This window comes from Antechinus flavipes, chromosome 4 (assembly GCF_016432865.1).
Source record: "Antechinus flavipes isolate AdamAnt ecotype Samford, QLD, Australia chromosome 4, AdamAnt_v2, whole genome shotgun sequence".
NCBI classification, from domain to species: Eukaryota; Metazoa; Chordata; class Mammalia; order Dasyuromorphia; family Dasyuridae; genus Antechinus; species Antechinus flavipes.
Window position 1 is genome coordinate 62,777,206 of NC_067401.1, and position 14,874 is coordinate 62,792,079.

Consider the following 14,874-nt stretch of genomic DNA (forward strand, 5'->3'; position numbering starts at 1 on the left):
GGGCAAGTCACTTGACCTATGTTTCAGTTTTTTATTTGTAAAATTGGTATACTTATTGTTATACTACTTTTTTATCATTTCCAAAAAGCTAGTAAGAATGATGAAATGGCACCATCATACATGTTATTCCGTTTGTTGTTTATGACATTGAGAAAATTATATAATCTTTTGGAAGATTTCTTTCATCTGAAAGAAGAAAATGGCAATTTATCTATACCTGTATCCAAAGGCATAATAATCAACATTTTTATGGAATTGTGTGCCAGCTACTATATTAAGTGCTTTATGATGATTATCTCATTTGATTTTTCCAACAACCCTGGGAGGTGAATGCTATTATCATCCATCTTTTATAGATGAAGAAACTGAGACAGAGTTTAAGTGACTTGCCTAAGTTGGGATTTGAACTTGTCTTTCCAATTGCAAGTTCTTCATTCTATTTACTATCTACCTACCTTATTAGGAACCTACTATTGTGTTGGGCACTAGGAATAAGAAAATAAAAATGAAATATTATATCTGCATGAGTAGCATTTAAATCCTACTTGATACTTACTGTATTTATGTTTTTGGGCAGGTTACTTAGTTTCTGCCCAATTTCTTCATCTATAAAATAAGGAGGTTGGGCTAGATCAGCTCTGAACAACCTGCCTCTAAATGTGTGTTGTGATGCTTGTGATGCTATGCTGTACTGAGGGAGACAACATTGTGCATAATATATTTCAAACTGGAAATTATTTTATATAATTTTATATAATTATAAATTATTTTATCCAATAACTGAGGCCCAGAGAGGTTAAATGACTGAGTTATCCAAAATCTCACAGACAAATGATCAAACTAAAAGTCAAATCTAAGTCCTCTAGAGGCAGATTCTATGTTGTTTTCACTGTATCATCCAGTGAAACTTTTGATATGTAAAAACATGGTGAATATATAAAAATATGGTAAAGAGGGAGAAATACTAACAATGATAGGAGCTATCATCTTAGCCAAATTTGTAAGAAAACTGAAGATTCTAAGTGGACAAGATGAAGAATGAGTGAATTCCTAGAAAGCTTGACCACACAATTAAGAAGATAGAACATCAAATTCAGAGAATAGCAAATAATCCAGTTTGGAAGTAGCATAATATGAATAAAGGAGAGGGTTATGAAAAAATCTAGAAAGATAGATTACAGCCAGATTCCTGAGATTTTAAATGTCAGAGTGAGTAATCCAAGAAGCAATATAGGATCATCAAAAATATACATAATACACATATTATTACTGTAAACACATATATATGCATTATATGTTAATATATATACATATATATAGATTACTATTACCTATAGATAGATGGATAGATACATAAATATATGTTTGTGTGTGTCTATATGTAGATGCACCCATGAGTGTGAATATATTTATGTGTTTGTGCATCTCTCTCTATATATATACGTATGTAGAGATATAAAGTTTTAGAGTGCCTGTTTTCAGCATATTTTAAAGAAGGGACAACATAGATGCAAGTAGGTCAATTAGGTTATGGAATTATCTAAATGAACTGTGATAAGAGCCTAAAATTATACACGTATTCAAAAACATAAGAGATCAAATGTAAAGAAATTCTAGTTGAACAAAAACAGCAAAGTAGCCAATAATTTTGAATTAAGCAATATAGGAAGAAGCAAAATAAAATAAAATATGTAGTGTGTATTAAATGAAAAAAATTACAAATGGATGAAGGCACATAAATAAAATCACTTTGTAAACACTCTCAAAACCAAATAGTAAGGTTCTTTGTCTATCTCTTTTCTATAGTATCTACTATTTAAACAGTGACTGCACTACTGGATTCTGCAAATAGGAAGTATTCTTGATTTATCAATATAAGTGTTGGCTGACAAATTAAATATCTGGCAATATGTACCACAATGATGAAAAGAGAAAGGAAAATTAAACTTAATGCTGTCTAATGATAATGAATACTCTTGCCCCCCAAAAAGAATGAGAAAATAGATACCATTCTTTTTTCTAGAGTTGAGAATTATGTGGGCATAATATTGTATATATTGTCAGATCAAGTTATTGTATCTCTTTGCTGAACCATAGATAGGTAGATAGACACATACATATATGCAATATGTGTGCATGCGTATATATATGTATCTATACACATACATGTGTGTATATATTCATTACAAGTGAAGTTTTCCTTGGTACTTGATTGGAGATAGTAGAAGGAATATTTTCAGAAATGTGTAAAATGTAAAAACAAAAAGCAACATTAAAAATTCTTTTTTAAAAAGAAACTTTTTGAATAAATACTTCAAAGTGAAATGATAATTAATTTTGTAGAAAACAGCTGGGTAAGATCCATAATTTCTAAACATGTTTGTTTCACTAATTGTAAGAAAGCATAATTTTTTGAGCTGGTGATTGGTTATTGCTTGTTATTCGAAATGATATGTCATCAATAAATGACACTTCTTTCTTATTTAATATGCTAAATGACTAAAAGACCCTCTGGGGCTAGTTTAAAATGTGATACCAGGTCACTAAATGACAAAGTTCTTGTGACTAGCTTAAAGATTTCTTGTCTTTTTTTTAATACAGGGAGAAAAAGGTCCCCAAGGTCCAGCTGGACGTGATGGTGTACAGGGTCCTGTAGGTCTTCCAGGTCCAGCTGGCCCTGCAGGCTCCCCTGGAGAAGATGGAGATAAGGTTTGTGTTTATGATTTTATAAAAGGTATATGTCATAGGAAAGTATTGTCTATTCCAAGAGTTACTACACCCCATAGCTTTAAAAAGAGGGATAAAAGAGCAAGGAGGGAGAAGAGAATCCACATATTTGATGCTCAAGCTAATCTTCTAAAATGTTGTCTATGCTAATGGCAAAATAAAATGCAATTGTCCCATTCTTCTGGAGCCAATAGATTAGTAGATTCGGACTTATTGAAAAATTGGCTGATGTTTATTTGTTTTGATCATACAATTTCTCCAAAAGTCTTTAATAAGGCTTTGGTTTCAAATACATGGATATGTCCTAACTTGTCAAGAAAAAAAATACAAAACAGTGTTAGGACCTAATGTATTTTTTTTTCATTACTATACTAAATTATATCACATTTTCTGGCATGGTTATTTAGCAATGTGGGTCATGCAAGTATTTTAAAATGCTTTTTTAAAAAGCATAATTATGATAGCTAGGTAGCACAATGGATAGAGCACTGACTCTGAGGTCTGGAGGATTAGTTTCAGAAAATTGACACTTATCGACTGTGTGACCCTGGGCAAGTCAGTTATCCCCAAATGCCTTACCAAAAAAAGAACCAAAAAAAAATGTATAATTGTTGAGTTTTATGCAATTAAATGACTATATTTTCAATATTAGTTCTTACTAAGGGGATATGAGACAAGACAGTTTTCTTTGTTTGAAAGCCACTTGTAGAATACTACCCAGCTGAGTCAAGCCTTGATTTGCCATGGACTGGACATTAGCAGGATTAATTCAATAAAATAAGCTGCAGAGATGTAAAAAATAAGGTCCATTTGGATTTTCTAAGTGGAATTTCAAAATTAAAAATAAAGCAGTTATATTCAATTGCATATTTAAAGATTACATTGATTACAGTTTAACTGAAAGTCAGAAATTATAGAGAACTTTAAGATCAGTGTTTCTTTACAGGGTGAAATTGGTGAACCTGGACAAAAAGGAAGTAAAGGTGACAAAGGAGAAAATGTAAGTATTTAATCTTATTTCCATATGTAAGGGCCCCCGCATCCCAATGCTTTTATAGTGTTTTATTTGCAAATTGTATTTCAGAGCTATTTTAACTAAATTAACTAATTTACCTAAATTAACTAGAGAAATTTTCAGCATATAAACTTCCATTTTTATCAGTGCCACAGATTATTAGGATATAACTGAAAATTTCCACTTAATAATAAAATAACAATAACAATATCTTACTGTCTATAAAGAATTTTCTAAACCTTATCTCAATTGGAATTGTGTGGTTGAAATGATTGCCATGTAACATACATATTTAAAGGAGACATACTTGTCTACTATAAGTTCAAGAAGTTATCAAACAGTAGTCTAATTGGATAGTTTAGTATCATAATATCTTCTAACAGGTAGATATATGCAGTATTAATTAAATTTTTTAAGGTTATATAATTGTTCTCTTGAGATCAAATGAATTATTAAAGTAGTTGGATCCTTAAGACCACAAATTTAAATGCATAAATTGGAAGAATCCCTTGGGCATTCTGAACTTCAGTGGACTAAGCCAACTGGGTGTCTCCACTAAATTTTGCACCAGTATGTTAACCCCCCAGGCTACTTAATCTGTCTAGATCAGAAATGTATTAGATCAATGTATTGATCAATAATGATATCAGACCTATAAGTAGCCTATACATGTCTAGCTTCTATGAAATAAGAAGAGGGCTTTTTAAAAAAGTGAACAATCATATTTCCCTACACATTATATATTCATTAGTGTCCTCATTAATTTAGAAACCATGATCCTATTTCTACATCTGAAATTGACTTCATTTTTCTGTCATTCTGTGTACCCCTTCAAAATATGTTTTGAAAACTTCCTTCTTTCAAAAATCCTTTCATGATTCCCTCAATAGTAGATCTCCTATTTCCCTTAGTATTCTCCCCCTTACTATGTATTCCAGTTCTACTTAAAGATTGCCTTGTTTTATATGCTCGCTCGCTCTTTCTTTCTTTCTTTCTTTCTTTCTTCTTTCTTTCTTTCTTTCTTTCTTTCTTTTTGTTTTTTCTTTCTTTCTTTTCCTTCCTTCCTTTCTTTCTTTTTTCAAATTTTTTTCCCCAACAAGTTAAGAAAAAGTTCAGATAATAGAGATATAGTACTTATTTCATTTTCAGCTTGAACATAATTCTACTAAGAATTGGCTTAAGTAAATACCAGTAACATGAAAGAGAGCATCTAGATGGCACAGTGGATAAAGTGCCAGACCTGGAGAGAAGACCAGTGTTCAAATCTAGCCTCATTCACTGTGTAATCCTAGAAAATCATTTAAGTTTCCCTCAGTTCACTCATCTGTAAAATAATGTAAAAAAAAAGAAAACAACAAACGTTTCAGTGTCTTTACCAAGAAAACTCCAAAAGAAGTCATAAGGAACTGAGCACAACTGAAATGACTTAAGAGCAACAGCAGCATGGAAAGAGTTTTAGGGAAGAAACGTGTCCAATTCTCTCCTTGCCCAAGAAGGGACATATTTGGGATTAAAATTGTGACATGGCATTAACTGTGCAATATATCAATAAGATTTGCTAAATATTCATTGAATATGAAGCTGACTTCCTAATGTTTTAGGAATATTGCTCACTATTATAAGGCTCTGCAAGAGAAACAAACAAAATTTAGATAGTGCTGAGATTTGCTACACTCAGTGTGTACTACCTTCATAATTCTAAAAGAAGGTGCTTCTGATCTGATAGATTGTTATGCAAAGAGCAAAATAAATGCTTGAACATCTGGACTGTATATATTATAATTCTTTGAGAAAAAAATAAGTTTTGTTCTCAAATTACTTTTTTGTCTATTTTTTTCTACAGATTTGATAAGGTATTTGAGTTCATCAAAAGAGAGCTATATTTGTGTACAAAACAACATAACCTTGCATGTTAATGTAGATTCAGGTGAAGACATATTGCTCACTGTAGACAATTGTGGGTATATTTAACACATAAAGTTTTAAATACAGTGAAAAGATTGACAAGTTTTTTCATCACAAAAATCTTCCATCTTCATCACCTTTTTCCTAGCATTCATTTTGATGTCATGTTATAGAATTATTTTAAAGTACTAACTACTCCTTCCCTCTCTCCATCCTAAAGCATTAGTTAATTCAATTAAAACAAAACAAAACTAAAAATGAGCTGATATTTTGAAGATTTTCAACAGATAATGTTCAACTTGGTTTATGCTTACATAAAAATCCATTTTTAAATATCCAAAAACATTACCAATGAAGGTACCTTCAATAAATGCCAATTTAAAATTGATTACAGATATGTAAGTCTGAGTCTCTAAGAGCTGACTACATTAAATGTAAAAGATGTCTAGGCAATACATCTCTTTTTTTTCTGCATAGAAATGTGGAAATACTTGAAAGACTTCCATCATGCATATATTCTGAAATTAATGCTGCTTTTATCTCCTTACAGGGTCCTCCTGGTCCCCCAGGCCTTCAAGGACCTGTTGGTGCCCCTGGAATTGCTGTAAGTATTCCACTTATTTTAGCAAATCTAAGGCTCTACAATTCTTTGATTAAATTTCAGAAATTTATGAGCCCAAAATGTAGGATGACTGTGTTTTATTTTTGTCTTTTAAACACTGAACAAAATTTATATTACTTACCAAAATCACCAAATCTACCACAGATTGCTTGTTCACAATTAATGTGATATTTTGTTCTTGTTGTTTTCTACATAGATAAAGCTTCACTTTAAAATATTTAATAGTTGGCTGGGTACCATCTGTGTCCATGATAAATTCAAAAGAATGATTCTTGGATAGATTTCTTTTCTTTGTCCCTCACTGTAATGATAAAATTTACTTTAACACTTGCTTTAAGTTTAAGATTTTTTTAACTAGTTGAAATAGTTCATACCTATGGGAGAGGGAAAGATCAATTGGAAATCACCATAATAAATAAGAATGAATATCAAGATTGTAATACAATCTGTGATGCTTCTAACCAGGCCAAATAACTTTATTTCTATGTGTGGTAGATATTTATAGAAATTCAAACATGCCTCCTTTTGTTAAGTTAATGATAATAGCATGTGAAAAATTTTGGTTTGTGACTTTTTTTTTCCCTTAAAATTCCATAGGGAGGTGATGGGGAACCTGGACCAAGAGGTCAGCAGGGAATGTTTGGCCAAAAAGGTGATGAAGGTGCTAGAGGATTTCCTGGTCCTCCTGGTCCCATTGGCCTTCAGGTAAGATTCTTACCTGATGTTTTCCCCACCAACATTAGTAGTCTTGTAAATATTTGTGGTTCCTAGAGATTATAGCCTAAATATAGAGTTGTCTACCCCTCCCATCTTCTTCCCATTCTTTTACCTTTTCCTTCTTTTACCCATTTCATATTAAGTAAATCATTTTAATCATTTGTGCTCAGTTACTGAGACAGGACAGGTATATGAAATTTATACATATATGAATGCATTTGTATGAAACATTCACATGTATCTAAACACATATATGCACATATGTATATAAAGAGAATAACTACCAGACAGTATATTTAAGCTTCAGAGTCCAAAAAAGAGGTGTTATGCAAACATTATAATTTTGTTAGTTTTTTATAATTATAATTTACTTTGAAAGCTGAATAGGTAATGATAATCATTTTAGCATGAAGCATAGACAATTTCTACTTCCTTACATAGAGATTTATCTATAAAACATAAAAGAAAGCTTTTCTTCCAAAATCTGAGTTATGCAAACAATAGCGCTGTTAAAAACTAAAGATTTTCACATAATGTCCTTGAAAATTGAAAGTGAAGAATAGTGATTCCTGATTAAATGCATAACTAGCTTCAGGCAGTTCAAAGAAAAAAAAAAGAATAATTATTCATATATGCATTTTGTCATTTCTTTAAATATTAGCAGAATTAGTTCTGACTTTTCCTGCATGTTGTCTCAAAATAGTAATTAAGTTGTGAGGCAAAACTAGTAGGAATAGAAGAAACAGATATCGCTTTACTCTGTTTTATACCTATATTTTTGCCTATGAAGAATCATACTATACCTTATTCCTATTGAAATGAAAGAAAGGCATGATAAGAAAATACTATATAGCAGTGTTCTCTCTCTCTCTCTCTCTCTCTCTCTCTCTCTCTTTCTTTCTGTCTCTCTCTTTCTCTCTCTCTCCATATATATATTTATACAACACTAGTATTGTCAAGTAATACATATTTTCTTTTTAGAATGTTGGTACATAGGGTTCTGCACCAGCAGTCTATCAATTATTATTTATTTTGTGAATGAATGAATATTGAATCTTTATATTTTTTATTAAATAGCTTTGACTTAGAGGAATTCTAGCAGTTTTTCCAAACATTTAGTTCAATAAAATATAAATAGTATATTTGGTTCTGAACTTCAGTATTGGTTTTTGTACTTAAAGATCATAGAGCCTTTAAGAGAACTGAAAAATTCTAGTATCACATTTAGCTAATACATTAAATATGGCTATATATAATATACATCATCGATAGTAAGTGTGAAGTGATTGTTTTTGTTGTTCTCAAAGAGGATCAATGATATAAGGGTAATAATTTGCATGTAAATTGAATTTAAGTGAAACAGAGATGCACAAAATTCTCATGTATTTTGTGACTAAAAAAATGAACCAGTGATAATGCCACAGCAAAGAAGAAAAATGAGTAAATTTGTAAATTTTGCTTTGAAAGGTAATAATTCCTTCATTTGATTAAGAATTTATTCCCCAAAGTACTACAGTTTTAAAATATTGGCTTTTAGAGCTCAGAAAATAGAAGATTTTAAGTTGACATCAAATGCAGGATAGACCTGAATGAGTGCCATGGAGGCAGAAAAATTTAGCTTAAGGCACATATACACTAAATGAGTTTACTATAGACATTGGCTCAGCATTATGCTTTTGTTTGCTTTTTTTAAAATTCAAGATTCCAATTTTAATTACAAACCCAAATACAATCAAGACTGAATTCCAAATTATGGTCTTTTTAGGTCAAAATATGATTTGAACAATGTCTTTCACATTTTAGACCCTTAATTATTATTGACTGAATTATAATATCAAATCTAAATATTATTTAGTCACTCATTTAAATTATGAAATATATATGTATATATATATTTGTTTTAAAGGACATAGATGTGGAAATAGATGTCATAATGATTTTTGAATCATGCCTGCCTTTGAATGAACTGACCCATAAAGCAAAATTACATAGCCTGGGCTGCTTGTTAAGAAATTCTGCCAAATAATGAAGGGATCATGGTTAGCAACAAAAATTCAAAGAGAAACATTGATATTTCACTGTAATTAAATACTTTCAGCTGCGTTAAAATGATGATGGTGTTTATTATCCTAAGCATGACTGCAAGAATTATTATATTTCATAGAGGGTAAAAGTAGCCAAAATTTTATCTCATTTGTAATGGCATGGAAGACACTAAATTTCCATTTTTCCTAATGCTACAATTGTATTGAATAGCTAAACCTATTCATCTAGCTTCATATTATTTTAATATGTCATATAAAACATAATCATAACATGAAATAATCATTGGGTTCAATTAAGTATTCCCAGTTGACCTCACAGAAAAATAATTTCTCTGAGCCTCTCTATAAGCCAAAACAAAGGTTTGAGCAAATTTAAAAATGCATTTAGGCTGGAATTTATTTTTAATCATATAATCAGTTGCTTAAAATAGCAATTACCTTCCACTAGTATAATAGTATAACACTAAGATGAACATCATATTTGTATGTTATTAAATTATCCATTTAGTTATCTGTACTCTCATTCAACTCTCTATTCCATGTAGATTATAAGGATTTATTTCATATCTTACCTCTCTAGTGAGAGTTTTAATTCTCAGTTTAATTAAATCCAATCCAATCCAATTCCGTTCATTCACCATGTTTTAATTGCACGGATAGTTGGAGCTAAATAATTTCTGCTTCATTTAAAAGTTTGCTATAGCCAGACCATGTATGATACAGAAATTTATAAAGATAAAGTTATAGCATATTTGTGGGCAAAAAGACCTTTAAAGATATAAGATATTTTGCAGGAAATCAGATTTATAAATAGCAAACTAATATTTATCAAGCAACTATCTCAGGTACACTGCTAATTGGAAAAATATCAAATGTTAAAAGAAGTCAACTATTTCACTTGTGTAATTTCAATTAATAATTTCAATCTTGTAAATTTTCTATTTTGTTTGAAATTGATGTGAATATAAATACGAAGGGAAAGTGAGAGATAATTAAAGTCTATTGTTTTTATGCCTATGAATTGAGAAATCAATTCATAGTACTAATACTTGTAGATGTTGACTTAAAAAAAATGATAATTTGGTTCAATTGGCCTTAACAGTTTTGAAAGCATCATTACCACTTGCCATGTCAATAAACTTTAATGATTCCCTACTGAAAATGTATTCTATGATTTCTTATTGTTTGTTGTTCACCATAATGAGAGAGCTTCATGTTGAGATATTTCATGCCTTGAGGAAGCAAAAGAGCATAAAAGATAGAAAACTAAACTTGAATTTAGGAAAATCTAAATTCAAATATAGCCTCAGATACTTACTAGCTATGTGACCCTGCGCACAAAGGACACACATTTAACTCTTATATGCCTCAGTTTCCACATTTGTAAAATAAGGATCAATAATAACATTCCATGAATAATAAAAACTCTAAAAGTTACTGTGAAGATAAAATGAGATAATATTTATAAAAACATATGCAAAACTTAAAACACCATATAAATGCCAGTTAGGTATTGTTATTATGCTTTTCAAAAAATTGATTTGGTAGTACTTTAGACTTCTCAAGACTGACAGGTTCTCTAGTAACAAACTAAGGTGGTGATTATCAAAGTCTGTTGTTAAGGGAAGAGGCAGAGGAAGCAGGGAGTAAGCATTTGTTTTATAAACTCAGGAGTAAAGACTTAAAATTCTATTTGTGATCATTGACTTATAAAGGTCATACAGATAGGAAAAATCATCCTCTTACAGCTTCAAAAATTATTTTCTAAGTTTTGATTCCCAATTTTTAGGAGGACATCTCCCTCCTCACCTCTATTTCTCTTCTTCCCTCTAATACATAATGATAGTCCTCTGCTTATTAACCAAATTATAAAATGAAAGGGAATTTTAAACCCTAGATTGAATCATTAGGCTATAGAAGCTTTCTGAAAAATAAGTTAATATTTTTTTCTTAGAATATGTATTTGTATTGATTTTTTAAAACTAAGATTTAATTTAAAAGACTTCTGTTTGGGAGATTTTAGGTTAATTAAACTAGTAAGATGAATTAATTTAGGAATTAATATTAAAAACTATGTTGTATTTTACTAATTATTTATGGAAGGAAATATTGGTATAGACATCATACCTGACTATGGGAACTCTCAAGGTAATCACAAAAGGACAGTTCAACATCATAAAAAAATTTCAAGTTCCATATCTGAATCTCTGATGCTAGGTGACAGAGTAGTTAGAGTACTGAACCTGGAGTCAGGAACTTGCCCAATCCTCCCTCACTTAAACTCACTCACATGTCATGGCATCACTTCCCTGATGTCATGGTCTTCTTGCAGTAAGGACAAACAGCCATTTCATTTGCAAAATAAAGGAATTACGCTAGATGATACTTATAGCTCTCTACTGCCTATATATATTTGAGGTTATGAAATTTTAAAATTTCATTATTTCTGTCATGTATATACAATTATTACACTTTAGAGTTTAAAAAAATATAGCATTTTTAGTTTATAATCTGCTCCTATGTTGATTATCTGTGTGACAATGAGCAAGGCATTTCTGCTCCCCAGATGCCAGTTTTCTCATCTGTAAAATAAGATTATGAACCTGAAGTTCTCTATTATTCAATCCAGATTTAGTATTCATTCTGCTAAATTATAATGTTCCCTACTATATGTATCATGGTTCAGTAGTTACATGAAATATTTGAATAGGTACATACATAATAGAATCAATGAATACTTTTTAGCAAAAGTTTAGAGTTTCTAGATTTAAAGCCAAACAGTTACTTTTTAGAATATTAGCAAATATAAAATATAAGAACATGATTTTTCATTATTTGTATTTTCTTTTCTAATGCAGATTAAATAATAATATGTAGACAACCATAAAGACACAAAAAATATTAGAAAGCACACTTAAAAATGCAAACATTTTAAAAAAGAAAGTAGGTACTTTCTCATACTTCTGCTGAATAATTTATCTTGTAAATTATTGCTGGGTATGTTAGATGCTCTTGTCAGTTTGGTAATCAATAAGCACAATAAAAAATACTGGCATTTAGCTTATATTTGCCATAAATGTTCATTGTCTTCATTTCCACAGTATTTTCCACAAAATAGTAGAATTAATCCAAAAATAGAAATTAGTTTTTTTAAATGATATTTTCCTCCCAAATATCACATATTAAATCACAAAACTTAAAGATTTTAATAAAATTAACATGCCCACAATCACATTTGCATTATCTAATTGAGACCATATAAAATATGTAATAGTAATTTTAATAGATATAAATAAGCATCAAATATTCCATTTAGATACTAACTTTGAATAAATGGTATAATTCTTTCAATGAATACTTGCCATCTTTATGCATAAGAAGGACAATAAGATGATGAAAATTTTGAGCTTAAATTCTTCTTATTTTTTGATGATCAATTAAGTTCCATGACAAATGACTTCAAATGATTAGATATTAATTCAGATTCTCTCATTGCATAAATTATCCATCAGGAGCAAGTTGAGTCCCATGGAAAGCTGATTAACACCAGAGTACAATTTAGCAAATTTAGTTTATTGCAACAAGATAATTTTGCTCATAATATCTCTATTAATCTTCATCATGAGACTATTCTGTCTCACTCAACTCAAATGCAATTCTATCTCCATTAAAAAAAAAAAGCAGGAATGAATATCTAAGTCTTTCTAAAGAACATTGCACTCATGTTAGATTCATTCTGACTATATACATTTGTGTGTATATGTGCACAGTGAGAAGTGAAATTCATAGGATAGGATTTTGATTTGGAATAAAGGAAGGAACATAGCTTCATATAGGATACTCTTCAATTCAGGAATAATCACATATCAGCTTTGTATATATGACCAATAGAAATGAAGTTTAAATGATATTTTGACATGGAAATATGTTTTTTGACTTACATGATGCTTGCTGTCATTTATGATGCTGAAATTTTGTGCCTTCCCACTCTCCCATTCCAGACATAGATTGTTACCTTCTAGAAACACTATATGCACATTTAGTAATTGTCACTTTGTAGTATTGATTGTTTATGTGGCAGAGGCATTTTACTTTCCCTAGGCATTGTCAGTTCATATTTCAGAAATGCAAACTAAAATATGCTTAAAATTTTTTAAAAATGTCTTATCACAATGTATCAATCTAGTCACATCACTATTCAAATTCCTTTTGTTTTAAGTTATATTCAGGTATTTTAATGTTATTTTTTCTGGATTAGAAATCATGAGGCAAAAATTTAAAAAAATAATTCTGCACATTGATAAAAATAACCTTTTAAATTATATTTAGAAATTAAATTATCTTCACATGTTAATATTTTACAATGAATAGAATATTTAATATTATATTATGTATTAATATTGTATTTCATATTTAATAGAGTATTTAATATTATATAAATGATAAAAAGATTACAACTATTTTATTAGTTTTACATTGTATTAGAAGATCATTATGTAAGAGTTCAAAAGCAGACACAAACAATTCTGACATATAAGATATGAGTAGCAAATAATATTCTAATATCCCTACATAAAAATGGAAAAACAAAATCATTCCTTTCAGTAAGATAAATGAAAATGAAAGATTAGATGATTCTTGAAGAGTATATAATATGCATTTAAAAGCTAATGAACAAAATAAGTGGCATAAACTTAGATCATAGATTATGATATTTAGTGACTTTTTAGCTCACTATTAATTCTACAAAAGTTCAGTTAGCCAACCAGAAATTGAATTTGTAAGAATTGATCTTATGTGTCCCAAATAGCCAGGTAAGAACTCCTTTAATAACAATGAAGTAGATCTTTGAAAAATTGAAAGTCTTGTAAAAGTAGAAAACTTTTCAAGACAGTTATAGGAAAGTTTAAATCAAGAAAATTATTGTCTTTGTGAATGAATTTGAATGTTTTTTTCACAAAATACAAACAATGAAATCTGACATGATTACCTTTGGGTATAATGAATATTCTCTACTTATAGAATTAGGTCTGCCTCTGCTATTTAAAAGTTATGTCTCATAATATAATGGTTGGAGTTAAGAATTTCCAAGTACCCATCTTTCTTTCAACCTTTATCAACTTTATTACCAAGGACAATACTTTTTTACCTGACCTTTCCTCATGAAATTCTCTATGATCATAAATCAACTTTGTATAGTGGAAAGAGAACTGTATCTATATTCAAAATAATATTTTGCTTCTGTGTGTAAGACTTTAGAGAAAATGTTTCACCTCCCTACCCTTTACTTTCCTAATCTGCCAAATAGTAAGGTTAGTTTTGATAGCTTCTGATTGGTAGCTGCCATAACTACTTAGTGTGAAGAAGTTTCAAGGCCATGAAATCACAAGTTCTTGACTTATTGACCTTAGACAATCCTTTGCCCCTAATTTTTGTCATCTGTAAAGGAGACACAATAATATCTATCCTATTTCCCTCCCACTGTTGTTATGAGGCTTGAATGAGGTAGTATATGTGAAAAGTCCTTTGGAATCAGAAAACTATGGCAGTTTTCCCAATAAAATTTGTTACAAATATTAAACAAAGGGATTATTTCCATTTTCTGATGTCTGCTCAAATTATCTTTGACAGCTTTATTTGTCAGAATAGATATTGTCTAAAAGAAATGTGTTAACTTGATCACACACACAAAAAAGACTTTCTTTTTCTATTATGTTCATTAGGGCCTTCCTGGTCCCCCTGGAGAAAAAGGTGAAAATGGTGATGTTGGTCCAATGGTAAGTTGTTCTTTAATAATATATGATGATTGTGATTAAACAAAACATCTATCTTATCTGGTAAAC

The 14,874-nt window shown here is 30.0% G+C and overlaps 1 protein-coding gene across 4 annotated transcripts in view; it reads left to right on the plus strand.

Moving 5' to 3' along the window:
* Positions 1 to 14,874, plus strand: part of COL11A1 (collagen type XI alpha 1 chain) — a 264,657-nt gene that overhangs the window by 185,675 nt on the left and 64,108 nt on the right. For all 4 annotated transcript variants that reach the window (XM_051993218.1, XM_051993221.1, XM_051993219.1 and 1 more), the window contains 5 exons: positions 2,602 to 2,709; positions 3,674 to 3,727; positions 6,198 to 6,251; positions 6,867 to 6,974; positions 14,755 to 14,808. In XM_051993218.1, the coding sequence (XP_051849178.1) occupies positions 2,602 to 2,709; positions 3,674 to 3,727; positions 6,198 to 6,251; positions 6,867 to 6,974; positions 14,755 to 14,808 (378 nt within the window). The remainder of the gene's footprint in view (positions 1 to 2,601; positions 2,710 to 3,673; positions 3,728 to 6,197; positions 6,252 to 6,866; positions 6,975 to 14,754; positions 14,809 to 14,874) is intronic.